The sequence below is a fragment of the Solea solea genome, chromosome 7 (genome assembly GCF_958295425.1).
Source record: "Solea solea chromosome 7, fSolSol10.1, whole genome shotgun sequence".
Lineage (NCBI taxonomy): Eukaryota > Metazoa > Chordata > Actinopteri > Pleuronectiformes > Soleidae > Solea > Solea solea.
Window position 1 is genome coordinate 7342471 of NC_081140.1, and position 21607 is coordinate 7364077.

General features: G+C 41.0%; 1 protein-coding gene across 1 annotated transcript; it reads left to right on the top strand.

Annotated features, from left to right (window-relative positions):
* Positions 1-3697: 3697 nt before the first annotated feature.
* Positions 3698-21298, top strand: gal3st2 (galactose-3-O-sulfotransferase 2). Its single transcript, XM_058632962.1, has 4 exons — positions 3698-3843; positions 16046-16150; positions 17704-18364; positions 19067-21298. The coding sequence occupies exons 1-4, from the start codon at positions 3815-3817 to the stop codon at positions 20033-20035; spliced, it is 1764 nt and encodes a 587-aa protein (XP_058488945.1). The 5' UTR covers positions 3698-3814; the 3' UTR covers positions 20036-21298.
* The last annotated feature ends 309 nt before the right edge of the window (positions 21299-21607 follow it).

A 21607-nucleotide genomic window follows, 5' to 3' on the forward strand; every position in this document is an offset into this window, starting at 1 on the left:
GTGTCCTTGATGAAAATAAGACAGGTCGTGAAGAGTAGTTTGTAGATTGTTGACGACTGTTGATTCCACCGCTCAGCACAACCAACAAATGGGTTATTTCTGGAGTCATAAATACACATGAAAAGATGTGATAACCTTTGTGCCAATGAGTGGAGAGCACTGTTGCTGAGAGTGGTTGGTGATCAAAAATGATTTCACAGGTTGTGTGGGAGGTGTCTGTCTTTAGTCAGCGTACAGTTTCAGGTCTATTGAAATATCCACATGATATCAAATGACTTGGGACAATGACCGTCACACAGTGGAGTTATCCAGTCTGTACCACTTCATTTCCTGAACGGACAAGCTATGTTTTATTTCTAAGCTGGACATTTAATAGTCCTAATTAAAAGTCAACCTCCCAGGTGATAGAAGGACAATGTACTGACAATTCAGCTGTGGATACTGGACTACCTTGGTACCTGGACTACCAGCAGACATGTCATTTGTTTTTAATAAACCTTTGATTATAAACCTTTGGTGTGTTTTGTTTGTTGCTGGTGCTTCATTGTAAATAGTTATTTAACGGCTAGGACTGGACATAATAACAGACAGAAGGACTTCAAATGGGACTGTCACTTTTCCTGTGACAGTAAACGTTTTCTGCAGTGCCTTTTGACAGATAAAAAAGATGTGTTGAGCTGTGTGGTTTTTTTTGAACAAAGAATATAACTGGCCTCTTTTTGTGTTTGAGATATGTAGTCTGAAGGCCAGTTCACGTCGCACAACTTTCAGCTCCATTTGCCCACTGCAGACGAGTTCAGCAGCAGTTGATCAGCTGTCCCCAGCTGCTGTGTATGTGACCTCTTCAAAGACATGATTAACTCTCCAACGCATTGCAAACTAATTTCAAAGTAATCTTGTGTGAACTTAGCTCAAAATTCTAGTGTGTAGCTTTTAATTATAACCAAAACAGAATTCCCAGGATCCTGCTTGTTTCTGCAGTTCAACCATTGAGGAAAAAAATAAGGCACCCTGTCTTCAGCTGAACTTATATTATGAATTTGTTTACAAGCATAACGGCAAACAACTAGACCAACATGTAATCAAATAATGTGCAGTAATTCAAATGCAGTAGGGATTTGGTTCTTGTGTATTTTTACTTGCAAGAGCACCTGCCACACCAGCTGGAGTGTGCAGCACATCCTGAGTTCACACTGCTGATTTAAGCATATTCGCTCCAGATGACTCTGTGTTTCTCAGTATCGCAGTGTTAAGGTGGGGTGGGAGGTTATTTTCTGTCGCATTTTTTACTGTATCGCTTAAAATCCTCCTCACAACGCAATTGTAACCAACTCATTAATTAATAAAAAAAGATTAAATCACCTGTGGAGCAGAATACCATCCAATCATAATGAACGGCGCAATTTAATGAATTAAATCGTGTTGTGAGTATCCATAAAATGTATCGTCACCGAAAGTTACCGATGCAGTGCTCGTAAATCAGTGTTCCGGAGGCGGAGCTTCTTAGGTGAGTCTGAATAAAGGGGCGTGGACTATTTAATTCAAAATGTAGCCTGCTCTTTCCAGGGTCTCCAACCCTACCTTTAAGATCTCATGTCTTCTTCTTCTTCTTGTCCTCGGAGGACCATGGATGTGCATGACTTCCTGGAGAAATCACCTATACTGTATGATAGCAGTCCATCAAGGTGCAAACAGATGTTATGATTGTGATTATTGCATGTTTCGGCCACAACATACACATGATTACTTATGTAATGTATAACCCTTTCAACTGATCTGGCACAGTGATGTTTTTCTCTTTCGTAAAAGCATTGGGACACGTTCTAATTGCATTCACACTGTCTTTCATGTACAGTAAATCCCCGAAACTAACACTCACAAACACACTGTAAAAGGCGTTCAGACAGTGGGTGTCTTAATGGACGGAGGAAAAACAAGAACTGAACACAGAATGAATGACCACAGTCTGGCCACTGAGACAAAAACAAAACAAGTCATTTGTGTTAACAATGACAGAGTGAGAATCACTTCCTGTTACTGCAACCGAGCTAAAACACATATGCTACGAGTTACACAGTTATTGTCTACAACGCAACGCGGAAAATGTACCACAATGATCCTTTTAAAGTGCACCTCCACCGCGTATGACATGGTGCTTAATCTATAACATGCCATCAGAGATTCAGGATAACATTGAAAACCACAAAATTAATGGCAGAGATGCACACGACTTTAGGTCCACGCCATGACATTTAGCCTGTTTCTTTGTAGTTGTAAAACTTAAATGAGATATGTGAGCCACAAAACGTGGTGATTCTGTCAGAAAAGCTGTAATGGAAAAACATTTATTCTAACACCGCTTCATTTACTCATTCTCATGAACCCTGACTTACTTTGACTTCTCTGGGCCTCATTGATTTACTCCCGGTTTGACTTTTCAAGGCGCCATGTCTCTGCCTCCCTAGAAGACAATGTGTTCTGTGTGCTCTGTTTATGTGGTACCTGCTCTTCATTACAATAAGCAATGTGCTGTATCCACTATGTAACTTTTGTTGGTGCCTCAGAGCCATCTTGATCTCTCTTTGCAAAGAATAAACAATGGTTCAACAATTCATTTGACATTCAAGCTTTATTTCCTCATCAGACATCAAAATACACATTTTTCCATAACAAAAGCATTAATATAAACATAAATATTTTCTGGCTTGCCTACTTTTATTTTCTTGTTTAAGTAAATGTGTTTGTAGTTGCTGTCTATTCAACTTTGATACTACAGTCTAATGTTGTTATTTAGCCTTTCTGAAGCTTTTCAATGGTACTTTAAAAAAAAATCTACTCTGTTATCTCCATGCGTCAGAACTGGGCAGTGAATATGGATCTTTTTCCTGCAAGGCAACAGGGCTAGCCACTACTCCGCTGTGTGACAGCCCCACATATTTTATATATACAGTATATTATCTTTATATCTAAGAAAATGCACATTCATGCGTGTCTCCACCTAATACTGGAGTTAGTTCACCACTACACAGTCCCAGCACGACCTCTAGTCCATTAGCGATAGTACCTGGACCTGGTACTTTTTTAGTACCTACTCTGGCCAAGTTCCAAGTGAGCTGAGCTGAAACTAAAATGTGACATAGACAGACTGCTGGCCACTGATTGGCAGAGTGTCGGCACTGGAAGAGTCATGAGCACAACGTGGGACACAGGACTCAAACTGTAGATCAGTTTAGAAAAGAAAAATCCTGAAAACATGTGTTAATCTCCAACATTTATCAAGGACATGTCTAAAATCTTAATATTTAACGTAGGAGTCTGGTGTATTTAGTGACCGCACTCATAAAACTTTCATTGCTTATTCAATTATTTCACATTCCTACAGAAGATTAAGTTGTAGTTTCCTCACACATACTGTGCCTCCTCTCATCAGCCGTTCCCATTTTTTTCCAGCTCAGTGAAATGCAGAAGCCAGAGCAGCTCCAGTCCAGTGATTTCTAAAAGTCAGACTAATTCTCTTTCCATAGCAATTGTATGCAATGTTGTTGTTTTTTTGGAAGATTTTCTTTTGAAATGTTCTCTCTGCAAATCTAAAATGCACATTTAACCAGGCTGAATGAAACCCACCTCATCAGTGTGGTACAAGAGTGTCTGATTGACGGCTGCATTTTGCTCCGCCCCTGCAGCCGCTTGCAGCTCAACTTAGTAAGCTGCAGTCACACTTTTACACACACACACACACAGAGGGGGAGAGAGGGCACAGATCGACGCAGGACTTGGACCAGGGTTTCGTGGAGATGCTGTCCCCGCTGTGGAGATGGATCATCCTCTGAGTTCTGTCACCTCGTAAGTCCACGCGTTTGTCTACTCACTACACACACACACATAGAGAGAGAGAGAGAGAGAGAGAGAGGAAGGCAAATTGTTCTCTTGTCCCGCTACAAGCTGTAGGGACCACGAGAAGCAGCTTCTCTCCTCCTGCAGGAGGAAACGTCCCATTTCTCCATTGAATGAGTGTAACTAATGAACCTCAGAGCTCCATGTTTGTATCTTTCGTGCTGGGACAAAAGGAGTTAAACCAGTGTTTTGTTGCTATAGATGTGCAATGAACACAGATGTAGTAAACATGGTAACATGTGTATCCAAAAATTGTAGTTGTCAGTTTCTCCTCTTACTTGTATCAAGAAACAAATATTGAAAATTGAAAGTGTGATCATTTAAAGCTGCAGTGCAGAGGAGGTGACTGTGGGTAAAAAAAAATATATAATCACATGGACATGCATTAGTGAGCATGACATACATACCTCCTGGCAACATTAATAATGTGTGTTATTGCTTGTTATGTGTTATTATGAGAGGTATTGTTACAAAACAGAGGCGTGGAATATCAGCTATAACCTCATTAAAAAAATAGAGCAGCCATATGAGCAACTGGCTCTGATACAAGCACCAAAGGACCAAACAAGTGTTCAATTCCCTGTGTCTAAACACACTTTATTAGTCACCTGAAGATTATAAAACACCTATTTGAAAGGAAAAAAATGTCATTACCAATAGGAATTCCCCAGAAATAAGAAACCAAGGCTTCCAGGTTCTAGTCTACACTGTATTATGGTGAAGGTTGTAGTGGTTTGGAGATCCTGCAATGTATTTTTGAATAAACATGATTAAAAACTATGTTTTTTCAAATAGATCTACAGGAGATAATGGAAGTCTATAGTGATTGAATAGGCACCACACTGGTGATGGTATTAACTTACAGTATATACTGAATCAAAAAATGCCAAAAATTATGAAAAAATAATATAATACTATAAAGGAGAGTAATTATAGTGAAGATATTAAACAATTGCAACTTGTAGACGGTCCCTGCTCACTCACACCAGCTGTTCATAGAGGACGACTCGTCTACATGAAAACAAGATTGAAGCTGATTACTTTGAAAGGAAAATTCCACCACTTGTCACAACAATAACACTAACAATAACACTTATTAATACATGGCCGCAAGTTATAGATCTTGTTCCCACACGTTATTAATTTGTGTCCACATGATATTTATTTGTAGTGCAGTGAGTTCCCCCCCCCCCTTTTCATCTATGTGAACAGAAATGATGCAACATTATTTGTATGCCGTGTCCTTCATCTAGAAACTCTGTCAAGCAATACTATCAGACCTGACTGAAGGAGAGGTTGTGTGTATACAGCAGCAGGAGTGCAGGGGCAAGAACCATTTATCCAGTCAAACGTTTACTGACGTTATAAATTAAGTGAGAATTAGGCTCTTTTGTGTCTGTAAAAAAGACTCAATAAATACATAGATGCCATCTTAAATACCTACAAACTTAGTTAATCAGCTCATGTGATGTATCACAACTGTTCACAATAATGATGTTATCATAATTTAAGTAAGTCTGAATTTGTAATAATATATATATATAAACATATAGCTAATTATATATATATATATATATATATATATATATATATACATATATGTACATATACATATATAGCTAATTATATAATATATATACATATATGTACATATACATACATATGTATATATATATATATATATATATATATATATACATATCCACATACAGTACATAGAAATGTACAATGGGTCATGTATCAGGCCTGAAACTGTGAACCTGTCAAGCTCTTTTCTGTAAACCTACACTTGGGTCAGACTGTGATCCATCTTTAATTATTTAGGCCGATTAATTCTGAAAACAACAGGTCCTGTCAGGAAGAGTTCCATGGGGATGGGAGCAAGCCAATCCAGGTCTTTAAAGATGTAGTGCTGCCATTTTGTGTACGTTCCTCACAAAATATAACAGAGAATGCTGCTTCGAGTCAGTTGTTAAAAAACCACCATGAAAGTGGGACATGAACAAAGCCCAAATCAAAAGACTAAATCAGCGTCTGGGGCTAAAATCACCCAGCTTGGTGCTGCTGATACTGTATCTGGGTTTGAGGCAGTGTGAAACATCACACTATCAGCATCAGGTTACAGTCTGCTGATTAGAACTGATTAGTGTAACAGTAGACGAGGGGTTGTCGATGTCGGTTGGTGTCGTGAGCGTTCGTCCAGCACGAGGTCAGACGGTGCTGTGGATCTGACCTACAAAGTGTATTTTGCAGGTTTGATGCCCACAGACATTTTAACATGGCTGCACGGTGTCTAGAGATGTTCCGATACCATTTTTTCCCTCCCGATACCGATTCCGATACTTGTGCTGTGGGTATCGGCCGATACAGAGTACCGATACCGATACCAGTGTGTTATAAAAAAAAATATATCATACTACGCCTGCATGACTGATATGATTATCATTTGTGGTAAGGTTTGGCTCAGGTTAAACCCTCTGTAAAACATGAACAAATACAGCAAATGGACACCATTTATTTTTACCAGTGATGTGTTATTTCGTTTTTCAGCTTGTACGTTTGTTTTGATTCTGGTCCAAACACGGCAGCACTGGCAGTGCTTCATGTTTCCATGACGACTGACTGGGAAAGGACGCGCGTTACATCATTTTTATGTCACGCGCATTTTTTTCATGACTCCAGATAGTTAAAATGAGTCTCTGAAGTAACGCTAAACATTAAAAACAGAGGCATACATACACAGGACACAGGTACGCTGGTTAGTTGTAGCGCTGCTCTTTTCGTTTAATAAACGAGCCGCTCCGGTTTGACTGTAGGCGCGCTAACGGAGCTAGCGCAGCTAACAACACTAACGGAGCTAACTGGTAAATACTGCCAAACCGCCGACATGATGAGCTAACGTTAGCTCCTTGTCTACAGGTGTCAGGTGATCAGTTCTTCTTCACACCTCTAAAACAGCACAGCGCAACTGTTTCAAGAGCGGCGAAGAAGAACCGTGTCAGAGCTAACGGAGCTCTAATAAATTCCGTGGTATCGGATCGTGCATGGACTCCAGTACTCGTCGATACCGATGCCCACATTTTCGGCAGTATCGGAGGCATTTCCAATACTGGTATCGGAATCGGAACAACTCTAACGGTGTCATCGTGATGTGCAGTGCAGTGCTGTCCATGGTGCTGTCACTGAAATCTCACTGTTGACCTGCATAAGATGTTATTTCAACACGAGTTCCACCTGTTATGCTTTCAGGCACAAGACTGGTGGACTCAAATGCACTCAGACAATATAATGTTTAACAAAAAGTTGACTTAATATGACTATAAACAAAAAACGCTCTCAAGGAGGATCACAAACAATAACAAAAAAGCACTTGCAAGGAGGATCAAAAACATGAACAAAAAACACTCACTGGGAGGAATCAAAAACCATTAATGAAAAGTGCTCTTCAGGAGGGTCAAACAATTCACAATACGCATAAACTGAACCAGGGAAGCATGAATGACTCGACTATGAAAAAACTTGACGATGTAGCTCATGGACGAAACAAGACGAACTGGCGACATGACAGGGGAAGACCAGGAGTATTTTAGCAAGGTGGAAGTGGTAACAAGTGGTGAATACAATCAGGGGTTGGGGCAGACAACCACAGTGGTGGGAAGTCCCAGAAGTGAATACAGAATAAAACAGGAAGTGCTGAGTTAAAGCTGGTTATATTTTGGTTGTTGCTATTATTATTCTGCACACAAACACAAACAAGTCTGTCAAGCAAAATGATCAGATCTCACTGAAGGGAGCATTTGTGTGGACAAGTGTTTATCCCTTCAAACTATTGAACAACAGGGTTTTTGAGCAGTAGATTTCACTTTTGTTGGCATTTCTTTGTGTTTTCAGTCATACTTTGCTGTTGCCTGTTGTGTTACCTCCATCTGACTTGCCATGAAACAAATTACTTCCTGTGTGCAGTGCGGAAATGTCGCCAAGTGACACACGAGCTACAGTAAATACTGCTTGTGTGGAGTTAATAGGCCTAATCTGCATTGTGTGACAATGATTTGATTCTAATGGACATTTAAAAGTCATGCGCCACAGTTTGACAGTAATTAGAACATGCTGGTAATATTCAGATTGTTATTTGTGTCAGGTTAATGTCGGTATTAACTGGTTTAGCATTGTAAACTACATTTTTAACCAAATATTTCTCATAGTGCTTTATGAAAGTCCTTTAATCATCACTGTGATGCAGTTTTGTGGCACTGCACGAAAGAAAACTCAGACTTTGCTACAACATTTACAATCCCACATCTTTTGCCCTGCAGCTAATGTTGCTAATTAGCATCACCTGCGCTCTCCTTGTTCTCTGATCTGTGGTCAGTGCTGTCTAAACTCAGCCACTCTGCAAACCTGCTGGATCAATGTGGTATTTTTTTTCCACCTCAGAACAGTATAATTAAATGATACTACATTTACTTACTACCAGTTATACCAGTTTGTAAAGTAAGTAACAGTGAACTATCCTTTCTAATAACCCAGTGTTATTTTGTGCATTTATGTTGCCCAAGTCTTAATTGTTAATTCACATTTTTAGAGATTCCCATCTTTAAAAGTGGGCTTTTAGTTTTTGAGGCATATCATAATCAGGAACAGACTTGAAGCTGCACATATCAGTCCACACTAATGTGTGCTCACTCTGGCATTTGACTGTGAGCCTTGGCCGACTGCTGGCAGAGAGATAACTGGAATTCTATGCAAAGACAGATTTGCCTACCTGGATCTACCTTTTTCACTTGAACACGGGGTAAAAGTTCATGTGTTTCTTGTGAGAGGGGCAGACAGAGGTGTGGAGGAGGGGCAGCCTGGGCTCCAGATGTGTGCTGTTGCCTGGGGATACCTGCGGCTTCTCCCCCCCCTTATTACACTCTGCCAGCCTCAAGCAGGCCGAAACTATATGGCGTTGTTTAACATTGCAGACAGTATGTCACACGAGAATCAACTTGTTGAGTCGACACATTCCTTAATAATATTCGCTGAAGCACAGATCTCTGTGCACTTTCTGGGGCATGATTACACCCAGTTTTGCTACATCACCTACTTTTTTGGAAAGGGTTGTATATTATTTATTCCACATTCTACTTTGGAGAACAGTTTTACTACATTAGGAAAATATTTTTTACGTCACTTAATAATTTGTCTTTTTGGTTGTTTTGTCTCTGGTTGTAGCTTTTTTTTCCACAGCTGATCTCCTGTTGCAGCTGATGGAGTCTCTGTTCTCACTATAGTAGTAAAGCTTGATGGTCTAATTGCTATCAGATGTGGTGTGAGGTGGAGTTTATATTGGAGACCAGTGTTTGTGTCCTCTTATTCCTGTGATCTGGAAGAAGGCCGAAATGCTGAAGCATCAGCTAAACTGAAAAGAATTAAGCTGTAGTGAGCAATGCTTTCCTGTTCTTTCCATTTCCAGTGATCGGCTTTTAAATAATAATACAACGTACTTATATAGCTCTTTTTTGGACACTCAAAGACGCTTTACAAAATAAAGGACAGTACTGAAGTAAAAACAAATAGTAAATAGACAATTAAGTGTAGGTAGTTTTAAACAGGTGGGTTTTGAGCAGTGATTTAAATGTCTGAGTTCCTGATGGGTTGTGGGAGTGAGTTCCAGAGAGAGGGGCAGCGAAGGCTCGGTCCCCCAGGGTTCGGTGCTTTGTCCTGAGGGGAGTGAGGAGATTGGAGTTGGTGGATCTAAGGCGGTGGGTGGGACAGTGTAGGTGGAGGAGGTCAGTGAGATATGAGGGGGCCAGGTTATGGAGGGACTTGTAAGTGATGAGGAGAACCTTGTATTGTGTGCGGTATGGAACAGGGAGCCAGTGAAGTTTTTTGAGGATGGGGGTGATGTGGTCACTGGAGCAGGTGTGGGTGAGCAGACGGGCAGAAGAGTCCTGGATATATTGTAGTTTTAGGAGGGGAGACCGTAGAGGAGGCTATTGCAGTAGTCGAGTCTGGAGGTAATGAAGGCGTGGATGAGGATTTCTGCAGTGGATTGTGAAAGGGAGGGACGGGGACAGACTATATTGAGGAGGTGGAGGTGTTTTGGTTATATGGTTTATGTGGGGTTTGAATGAGAGGGTGGAGTCCAGGATAACACCAAGATTGCGTGAGGAGGGGGAGGGAGTGACTGAGTGGTCATCGATGGTGAGGATGAGTTCTGTTTTATTGCTGTTGAGTTTGAGGAAATTGTGGTCCATCCAAGTTTTAATGTCGGAAAGGCAGTGTGTGATGGTGGAGAGAATGACTGGGGTGATGGATTTGTACACCTGGGTGTCGTCGGTGTAACAGTGAAAATGAAGTCCATGATGATGGATGATATGACCAAGGGGAAGCATGTAGATGATGAAAAGGAGGGGGCCGAGCACCGAACCTTGGGGAACACCAGTGGAGACAGGGAAGGTAACGTAGTGATGGCGGTAGGAGGAGAACCAGGAGAGTGCTGTGCCGGAGATGCCGATGGTTTGGAGACGGTGGAGGAGGATGCTGCACTGAGGTTGAGGAGGAGGAGGATGGAGAGTAAACCAGAGTCGGCGGAAAGGAGGAGGTCGTTGGTGACTTTTAGGAGGGCTGTTTCTGTACTGTGATGGGGTGAAAACCGGATTGGAATGTTTCAAACAGTTGGGAGTTATTGGAGATATTGCTGGAGCTGTGAAATGATAGCACATTCCAGTATTTTTGACAGGAGTGGGAGGTTGGAGATGGGTCTGAAGTTGTCCAGGTTGTCGGGTCCAGGCCAGGTTTTTTTTTAGAAGGGGTGTGATGGTGGCTAGTGAGTGGGAGGAACAATACCAGAGCTGAGGGAGGAGTTTTTGAGATCCCTTCTTCTTATTATTATTGTTATAATGTTTTAAACTAAACAAAATTTATCACCAGGAAGAGGTAGCTCATCAAACAGGGAATAAAAGAAATATCAGTTTTTAAGATTTTTTTTTTTTTGTACCTCAAGCAGCTGGGGATCTTTTTATTTATGTGTTAGTTTTATTTAACTTTTATTTAAGCAGGTGATCTCATTGAGACACAAGGGTCTCGTTTTCAAGAGAGAGTGACAATAACAACAATATAAACAAAGAAGCTGTCACAGTCATGAATGAGGCACACGTCGATGTTGTGGATTTGTGGATTTATTAATTCACAGAAAGTATACAGATGATTCATGTACACTTCCAGTCCAGATACTCGTGCGTCTCTCATTTTCTCAGCTCATTCCCTGGGTCTGCTGCAGAGACACACAGGACATTTAACAGAACGCAGTAACAATCAAATCAAAAGTAATACGTGTAAAATAGCTTTAAAACTAAATGAACTAAATGCCTAAATTACCCTCAGACTGTCTCTCCTTAAAACACAAAAGTAATTCAAAAAATGATTAAAGTGAAAGAAGCTCTACATCTTCAGTCCCTGCTGCAGCATGTTCCAGGAGTTTGAAAACAATTTCCCTCCCCTCATATTTCAGTGCAGACTGATGGATGGAGAAAGTGAAAATGCTTTTGGAGTCAAGGTTTTGGCTGCAGTGTATCTTCAGACATGTAAGTGGAAAAATAACAGGGCAGCAGTCTAGGGAGTGAATTGTAAATTATGTTACACAATAAGGTGTGGGAGGTTAACATCCAGATATGCATCTGAAAACTCAGAAATCGTGTATGAGGTTAGTACTTCTTATGAAGTTCTTGGCCGCATGCAGAAAACATCACAGGACAAACATTGTTCTTTCATTATTTTCCAACTCATGTTGAAAGGAGGTCACATGATGAATCTTGAGATGCTCCTCAACAGGACGGTAACTCGATCACCACTCTGGAGATTGTGACCACTTAAGTTGGATTACAGTTTGGGAAACAGGTCCGGTGAATGAGGTGCGAGGGACAACGAGTTTAAAGCCACTGCCACCTTCTCACCTCTTTACTTAGGAATGACGACAGACATTTGAGTGGACTAAAATGAAAGTGGGAGTTTCTGGGTGAGCGAGAGAAACAGGGAGGTGGCAGCAACCAGACATTGATTAGAAACTGGAAACCATTATCCCCACCTCAATGAGCTTTTTACTGATATTTTATCTATGCTTCAAAGTTCCCATGAGGCCATCTGTCTATGCCTGCTCCCTGAAGTATGCAAACAGCTCCCTGTTATCTGATTGTGTTCCACTTTATTTGCTATGGACTGAATTCATTAAGCTCTTTTGGATTCTTCATAACCCCTCAAACATTTTACACTACAGGTTGCATTCAGCTATTCACACACATTTACACTGTCACAGCCAATTTGTGGATCTCTGTGTTGCCCAGGGATGTTTTGTCACACATACTGAAGCTAGCATTTAAATCACCAACCGTCTGGTTAGTGGACATCCCCTTTTCCCTCCACAGCCTAAGCTGCTCAAACATGCATCTGTTCAATTTTCTTTAAAAGCAGACATTGATCCATCTGTTTCAGACAACTACTCAACCTTGTCCAATCTGTTTTTTGTTTAGAAATATTTTTCTTTTGAAAAGAAAACTGCCAAACAGCTCATGGCATTGTTGACTGCACTCAGCAGATTTGAAGCGTTGAAGTCTGGCTTCTTTCACATGCCTCCATGAGCACATTCCACTAAATCGTCTGTGGTCACAGTCTCTTTTTTTCCATCATTCTCTCATATTTCACTTGAGAATAGGACATAATATCCTCTGATGTGGGTGAGTGTTTCAATTTGATGCTACTGGTTCTGAGTACATGGCTTTGATTCTGTAAATCACATGACTTAAAAGCTTACACAGTGGGTTAGTGTCTCTTGGCTTGCTCTAGTTTTTTCTTCCTCCTCTGTCTCAGAGAGGAGTTTCTCTGTGCTCCATTGTCTATTGAGCTATGATAATGCTGCGCTGGCCTGTGTTGTACCACAGGGTTCCATCTTGGGCCTGCTCCGATTTGCTTTATGTTTCCCTTAGGTCCACTAATTCATACATATATTTATCTACATATGTAAATTGTTTTGTTGTTGTTTTTTTTGCTGTTCTGATACTTATACACAAATTGATTATTGATGCAGATAGTATTCCACCTGATGGGTGACCAGAACATTATGCATGGGCCATTGCTATTGTGATGGGCAATATCACACACAAGCCTGTCCACACTATTTTCCTGTGTCACTCACACCCAACCCTTCTCTCCACTTGCGTGTCTGCTCATCTCTCTCTGGGTTGGATTTTCCGTGACGTTACGCTGACTCCTCTATGCCTCAGGTAAACATCAGTGGGTGACTTCCAGCCACTGTTATCCAAGTGACATGTTGTATTTTGCTCATATCAAAAAAACAGTCACCTCTGTTACAACCCCTCCCTATGATTAGCAGTGGCGGCTTGCCAGCCTTTGTCATTCAGGCTTAGGTAGGCGGGGTCATCATTAAGATGATGAGTAGAGCTGAAACAATTAATCGATGAATCGTTTATTTATAACTATTTTGATAATCGATTAATTGGTTTGAAGCTTTTTTTCATGATTAAAACCAGATTTCCGATAGCTTAAGCTTCTTAAATACGAGTATTTTCTTCATTTCTTTGCTCTGGATAACAAAGAAATCATTAAAAGTTAATCATATTGGTTTGTGGACAAAACAAGACATTTGAGAACATCATCATTTGTTAAGGTTTTCTGATATTTTCTGGACCAAACGATTAATCGACTAATCGAGAGAGTAGATCTCCCTCAGCAGTGGAAGGAGTGGTGAGTCAACTCTCTGCAGGAGAGAATGATGGTTTTAGAGCTCCCGATGAAAGCTTGTTGTGCGGTAGACGAAAAAACAGAAACATTGAATCATTTGATGTCACGACTTGGTCACCTGTCTGTATGATATGATGTGGGTGATGCGCAGCGCATTCGCCAGCGTTTTTATCGCGATTGTGATGAGAAGCGCAATGTCTTTCCAAATTCCAAACAGCATACTCAGTTCATTGTTCACTGTTCATTGTCCAAGTGCGCAGGCTGATGCGATGGATGTTATATTTGCAGTCATATTGTTGAGACACAACAAAGGCTCTGATAATGCTGTGTATTTCCTGGTTAATGTGTGACCCTCTCTGGTCTACCAAGTCATTCATGTCACTCTTAAATTGCTTCTTCAGGCACTGAAGTTGCTGAGTGTCGAGTGGTTGGGGCTGGTTGGCTATGCTGAGGTTATAACTCAGTCTGGTTTTTTCCTTTCCTTTTATATTATAGTATATAATAAAGGAGTTTTGTAAATGGTGTTATTAAATCTGCAAGTACAGTTAGAAGTAAGAAATTAAAGTAGCTGCTGTTAGTGTGTCCTGCTTGTAATCCCTTTTGTATGAGGGGGGAGTGTGATGACCCCTCCCTATCATTAGGAGTGCTCACTTGCTGGCCTGTTCTTTTCTCACTCAGACTTAGGGAGGCGGGGTCATCATTGAGGTGATGAGCTACACCTGGACCACGGCACCACATGGTTTAAAAAACCTTCTTTCCCCCAATTACAAAGTTCTCACACAACATGAGCATGGGCCTCAGCACGACTGTCTGTTTTAGTTTTGCTTTATGCATCCGTACCTGACACCAAATGTAAATTGTTCCTTTTTTTTGCACTAGACCTTGTCTCCAGTCCCATTTTTGTTGCCGCAGAAGAGCCGAGCTGTAACACCTCCAGCAGAAAGCTCACAAAAGCATAAGAAAGCAAACATTTTATCAAGTGCAGCCACGTCAGACCAAACAGGGAAGTGACTGACACTTAGCAAAGACTAGAGTGTTGCTCCAGTTAACTCATCAGTGTTCCTCTTGTCTGTGAGTAAAAATAAACTTCAGTCACCTCTGACACTGTGTTGGAAGAACAGTTTTTGGGACTTTCATTTTGCAGACAATCCTGTACGACTGTACATTCTGATTGTGGCTTCCTGTAGGTTTTGGCTCCCTTTCACTGTACATTTGCTTATTTCATGGTGGTAGAAATAAGCAAATAGTAGCTCTGCAGCCTTTTGCTTATCATCAGTAGGCGTCTCCTCTGTCCAGCGTCCTACACTTTCGAATGTTCTTCCATTATGCACACAGTGTTTCTCTGTATGCTGGCACATAGACATTTTGGGATTCAGCATCTTGCCCAAGGACACTTTGGCACGGACCACGGTTAGGGAACAACCAACTCCGCCTTCTGTGCCAAAGCTAACCACACGTCTAATTTCATTTCCATCTGGAGTTGCGGTTGAGCTGTGGCTTGTTGCTAAGTTGTATTTATAGAGATCTCTGACTCTGCTAAAACCAGCAGAGGCTGATGAAGCCAATGGTCATGGGCTCAGCTGCTTCCTTATTAAGACACTGTGATAATTAGCGTGGTCTTTGTCAGCACCTTAATTTGATCAGTTGATTAGGACTTTGTGATGAAGCCCCAGAAAAGCAATGTAATTAAAGCTGTATAATAGACTCAGTGGTGAGATTGTGTCAGCTGTTGTTTCCCAGGTCGTCATGACTGAACTTTAAAGAACTTTACATAAACTTGATTCCACTGTGGATGTGTTATCTGGGGCAAGAATCACTTCTTTCTTTTTATTGTTTGTTTATAAAGCATAACCATATACCGTCTATCATCTAAACCATACAGTTATTGCTATGGCCAGATTATTCATGTCATAGTCTTTCCATTACGTCCTCAATGAATAAAGGCTAAATGGAAAAGCTATAGAAAAGGAAAGAAAATGTCAAAATAAACAGTGAATGGAGTTTGTTATAGTCACTGGCAGAGCGAGAAGGCAGACAGTTCTAAATTGTAGTGATTAGGGGAGTATTTGTTGGCGAGACACTGTGAATGGTGACGGCAGTTTTCAGTGAGTCAGTTGAAATGGAAAGTTCATTCCATTTTAGTTTGATATATTGTTTCACCCACAGGCAGCTGGAGGCCCAGGAAGAGCTGTGATTGCAAAAGGCTGCTGGGTGTTCTGTCATCACTGTGAACGGGGTTACCATCCATCTTCCCTGCGGTCACATGATAACATTTTTGTTTCGAAAACATTTCTGGCCCTGAAGATATGTTCATTGCACGTGCTTGTTGTTTTTCCTAAGGTCTTTTATCTCTACTTTTACTGAACCAGGAAGGCTCTCCTTTAACTGTGTTGTGTTGTGTTCCCTGCAGGTTTGTAAGGAGATGGCTTTGCAACCGGCGTCACTCTTTGTGGATACTGCTCATCCTGCTTGTGGTCTGTATTACCATTCAGACCCTTGTTGCCCGCCAGGCCAGGTAAACTCTCACTCAAACAATACAAAGCCATGTATGACGTGACTACATTGCCCCCTAATGATGTCACCGACTTATCAAACTCAGAAAGGCTTCTGCAGATTTCACTAACTTGCTCATACAGTGCAGTTTAAATGGTGATTTAGCAGTATGTTTTTAGCCCAAGGATTTTACCAAATTTCTCATATTTAAACTTTGGCTCATTCAGTTTCAAATAACATAAAAAAAAAAACCATGTTATTCTTTCTATGATCCTTGGACCAGTCTGTGGACCTTGTATAACACGTGTCATCATATTTGTTGATTGTTGGAGGATCATAGTTGATATAATACCTTTGTGATGTGCTGGGTAGAGCAGGATTAGTGGTGCTTTCAGGTGTAGAAAGGGAAAGGCCTGTGTGTTCATGCTGTTTTCTTTGGCCACAGAAGATTTTCAGACTTTAGATTCATCCACTTCATTTTTAAGTGTGGGAGTGCCTGAATTAGAAGATGCCGACATGGTGATAGCATTCTGTCCCATAAACAACCTTTTAGCTTTCATTTTGTAATTGAATGCCCTCTTGTGGCTGCAGCGGGGGATTGTATCTGAAGAAGAGCTCCACTTTCTGCTGATGCACCTCTCATTTGTGTTTGTGTGGTTCATGATGTATGGGGCTTATCAAGTGGAGGGAAGAATTTTTTTTGTACATTGAGGATCAAACTTGAGGTGTAAAACTGGTGACTAGGAAGGTACAGCTACAGTGTAGTAGAGCAGCAGGGTAGGAAATTAACCTTTTTTATAACTGACCTTTTTTTTTTGCCCACTGTGAGATATGTTTCATTTTATCAAATGTTGGTAAACTTTATTTCTCCTATCAAGGTACTGATGGGGTGTAAGACTTTTTAAATACCCTTTTATTACCAATTAGAATGAAATGTAATGTAATCTGCACTGCTATAACAGTTAACAGGATATACTGGAGGATCAGAATGGATTCTAAGCCCTAATCAATTATTATTCACCAGGTTATCTCACCAATATTTATTATTATTATTATGCCTTTGTTTTGGCTTCCTGAACAGAAAGGATGTAACATTATTTATGTAATGCGTCCTTCATCTAACATCTAGTTCTGCCAAACAATACTATCAGACCTGACTGAGCATTTGTGTGTATACAACAGCAGCTCTTGCGAGTATGACAGTTGTGTCAGTGTAATAGACATTTGTTTATATTTAAGAATTATGCAGTAACGCTTTAAACTAATATTTTTAGAAATAATTTCCCATGATCTGTAACATATTTCCTAGTCTGTAATCCTATAAAAACCTTTATAGGATTACAGGGTTGGGAGTTGTGTGAGCTTCTTATGCATTCAAAGCTCCCGTCAGGTGGATTTCATGGACAATGTCAGATATTTCAAGGGCACTTTGTATCGAGGCCCTGCTCATTTTTGTCCCTGCTCAAATCTCATAATGTGGAGCCCGAATGAAGGCCAAGAAGTTCCATGATGCAGACATGCTGCGTGCCATGAGAATTTTTGCATCGTACTGACTGTGTTTATGTTGTCTTGTAGGAGTGACAAGTCAACGGGGCTGTCACATCTGAGATTCACTGTCAACAATGACCACCTGTTTCCTGCTCCACAAAATGTTTGGGAGGACCTGCATTCTGAGACTTTACTGGCAGGGAAGCAAGGCGTGCTGAGATCAGCGCAGAGTGACAGGGCTTCAGATCTTCATCATCAGAATGGGGGCCACGAAAAGCCATCTGGAAATATTCTGCGGAGACACGGGGATAATACCGAGACCTTTGCTTCAAGAGAAGTGTCACCTGGAAAGCCGCCTCTGCCAAAACATGGGCCTCCAGGTTCTTTGGCCCTACACCGTACTAGGACAGGTTTAACCACACGGGGAGACAGAAGGCTTCCCAACACTCCCACTCCATTCACTTTTTTCAAGGATCACCTCCACAGCGCAGCCCACGCACAAGCAACCTGCCAACCAAAGTCTCACATCGTTTTCCTGAAGACACACAAAACAGCCAGCAGCACCATCTTAAACATCTTGTATCGCTATGGCGAAAGCAGGAATTTGACCTTCGCCCTCCCTCTGAACAAACACAGCCAGTTGTTTTACCCGTTCTTCTTTGCCTCGCATTTTGTGGAAGGTGTCAGCAGCAGAAGTGTGAGGGAGTTCCACATCATGTGCAATCACATGAGGTTCAAAAAATCCGAGGTGAGCTTTGTCATACTGTTGTTTTGTCCTGCACAATTTAAAGTTTTACATGTGGAATTTGAAAGTGTGGATAAATCGCAAGAGCCCTTAATGCTGGCCTCAGACTGCAGGAGATTTAAAGTCCTGAAAGATCTGGTTGCTTTACGCACCAGAGGGGAATCTTCACAGATAATCTCTAATCTCAAAAAAAGAGAAGCAAAACAAAGTCAGTTCAGTTTATCTTATATTTTGTCACATACTGGCAAGCCTCTCCTCCAACTCAGCTGCCCACCTCAAAAGTGCCACTGCAATTTAATGTCAAACATGTTTGACTGTTATGCAGCCACACACAGTAGTGTGGGCAGTTTTGGAAGAATGGCTCAGTCAAACCATCCTCCAATTCCTTGGCGGTGTGGGTGGGGGTGATGGGGGCAAATATAGGTCAAATCTGCAGACATTCCTGTAGTCTGAGCTCATCATAAGGGCCATGTGTGGGTGAGGCAGAACTGCATTTGCTGTGGGTTCAAAATAATCTCCAGATTATTCCATTTACAAACCCAACATTGAGGCATAATAGATAATAATAGCTAGATCCATGCTGTTGGGCAACATTATTGAGAACTTTCTTGTTCATTTACAAGTGGTTGAAAACTGTTATTGTGGACACAGCATCATCATAGACGAAGACTTAGTGTCTAAAATAAATATTTTCTCATGTCACAGGTGGCAAAAGTGATGCCTGAGGATTCCTTCTACTTTTCCATCCTGAGAAATCCCGTGGCCATGATGGAGTCCATCTTCATTTACTACAAGAGCATTCAAGCCTTTCATAAGATGAACAACCTGGACGACTTCCTAGAAAACAGCTGGAGAAGCTACAACTCCTCAGTAATCAACAACCACTATGCTCACAATATCCTAGCCTTTGACTTTGGTTTTGACAACAACATTACAGCTGATGCTGAAGACCTGGAGGACAGGACCAGAATGGTTATTGCTGCCGTTGAACGGGAATTCCACCTTATTCTTATTTCTGACTACTTTGACGAGTCAATGATCTTGCTGAGGCATGTCCTCTGCTGGTCCCTGGATGACGTGGTTTCCTTTAAGCTCAACAGTCGCAGTGAGCGAACTCGTCGGCCTCTTTCAGCTAACACAGCAGAGAAAATCAGGAAGTGGAATGCCCTGGACTGGAGGATTTACCTGCACTTTAACACCACTTTCTGGCACAAAGTGAACAGCCTGGTTGGTGAAGAGCAAATGGTGAGGGAAGTATCTCAGTTGAGAGAGCTCCGGAACAGCCTGGCAAACACCTGCTTAAAAGATGGAAGGGCAGTGGACCCGTCGCAGGTAAAAGATGCTGGACTGAAGCCATTTCAGTATGGAGCAGCTGTTATTCAGGGCTATAACGTCAACCCACACATCGACAGAGAAACCAGAGCAAAATGTGAGAGACTAATTACTCCTGAGCTTCAGTACACAGAACGTCTGTACACACAGCAGTTCCCTGGGATCGCTGCTAAGCCAAGGCGGTCATCGAGGGTGGTTCGTTCACAGAGTCTACATCCGGACAGAACTGACACGCCGGGACTGGCTCGGAACAGGGACGCTGATCAGAGACGCTTTATAAGACGCAGATTCTCAAATCTCAAAAGTGCCTTGTCAGAAGCTAACAACAGAGAACGGTCGTGATGGATGGTAATTGTCCTTAAATGATGATCTGTTAATACTATCAGGTATGAGAGCAGCTGGTCCATCTAATGCTACATTTCTATGTAGTATAAAGTATATAAAAGCTAAGCTGTACAAAGCAGCTAATTATCTGAATATGATTCACCTTATTGAGGAAATGATGTTGGTGCCTTTTTAAAGTATTTAAAGTAACTATTTCAGACATTAATGATAATGTGTATTTTCTGCCTCTCCTCAGCAGTAAGTTATGTTATCAACATCCTTGGTCCAACTCTGCACTAAACACACACAACTGTACTTCTTTAATTATACCCTGGAACGAATGTAAATCAGCCTGCATCTTTAATATTCTTTAAAGATATTTGGAAGAGCCTTATCTGTTTGAGAAGGTTTTTTAATGTTATGTGCATCTTTCTGTCTGTGGTGTCTCATTTACCGAGTTGAGATTTGGAAGACTGTACGCGGTCGGCATCAAAATGCTCCGTCTGCAGTTACATAGATTAGGTTTTAATCGTGTTTGTCAGGACCAGAGTGACGTACTGTAAAAACCTATAATAAGCTATGTGAATGAAGAATGCCTCTCTATCCGATCGCCTTCTTTTGATGTTTTGTAGTGATAAGGATTCATTGAATGTGTGAGTATATAATCAAATGGGGGGGGGGGGGACTTGTGATTAATTGAAATGAAAATATTTATAAAATTAACTGGATGTTTGTTTCACTCAAATAAAGCTCGACAAATGAAGTAGCTGGATAAACACACAAAAGCTTCTGTGAATAATGTGTAGTAAGTACTGTATTCTTTTCCCTAAAATCATTGTGTATGCTGAAAATTGATCAATAATAAGCACAGGTTTGAGTTGATTGTTGAGATGTAGCTCACTGTCACATATTTCCCATTCATTGTAGCAGTTCAGCTTTAATTTACTAGCCCTGAGATACATACAGTCAAGAAAACCACACAGAATAATATCTCAACTGGTGGCAAACAAGATAAAAGTTCTGTGTTTATATAATGCTATAATCCTAGACTTGGAAAACACTTTGAGTGCTTTAGAAAACAATTTGCACACACTCTTTTCTATCACACTTTATGTATCCCTCGCTGCCGGCATAGCCATGAGGGAGAATTAGGTTAGACGCCGACCGATTAATCTGTTTGGCTGACTTACCAGGCTGGTTCTTGCCTGTTCCTCCATTTCAAAGTAACAGGCTGAAAATGCTGTTAAATAATTGTGATGATAAATAAAAATGGAATCCAAAGGATTATTTTTGTTTTTTATTGTTAGACGCGCTCAACATTTATGATAATGTATTTCATGTTTCACTATCTATATTTATATAGTTTTTGCTTATGGTGGGAAACTAATTCCAATCCCTCTTTGCTCCACTAGGGGGAACTGTTTGCATTTCAATCAATGCAATGAAATTCCCTATTCATTTTTGAATGTTGGAATGAATGAGCTGGATGGAGGGATGCATGAACGGGCCTGATCCAATGATAAAGGAACACTGGGTTATTTTATATAACAGCATCATCATCCTCTCTCAGTGTGGTCCATTGTGAGTCCA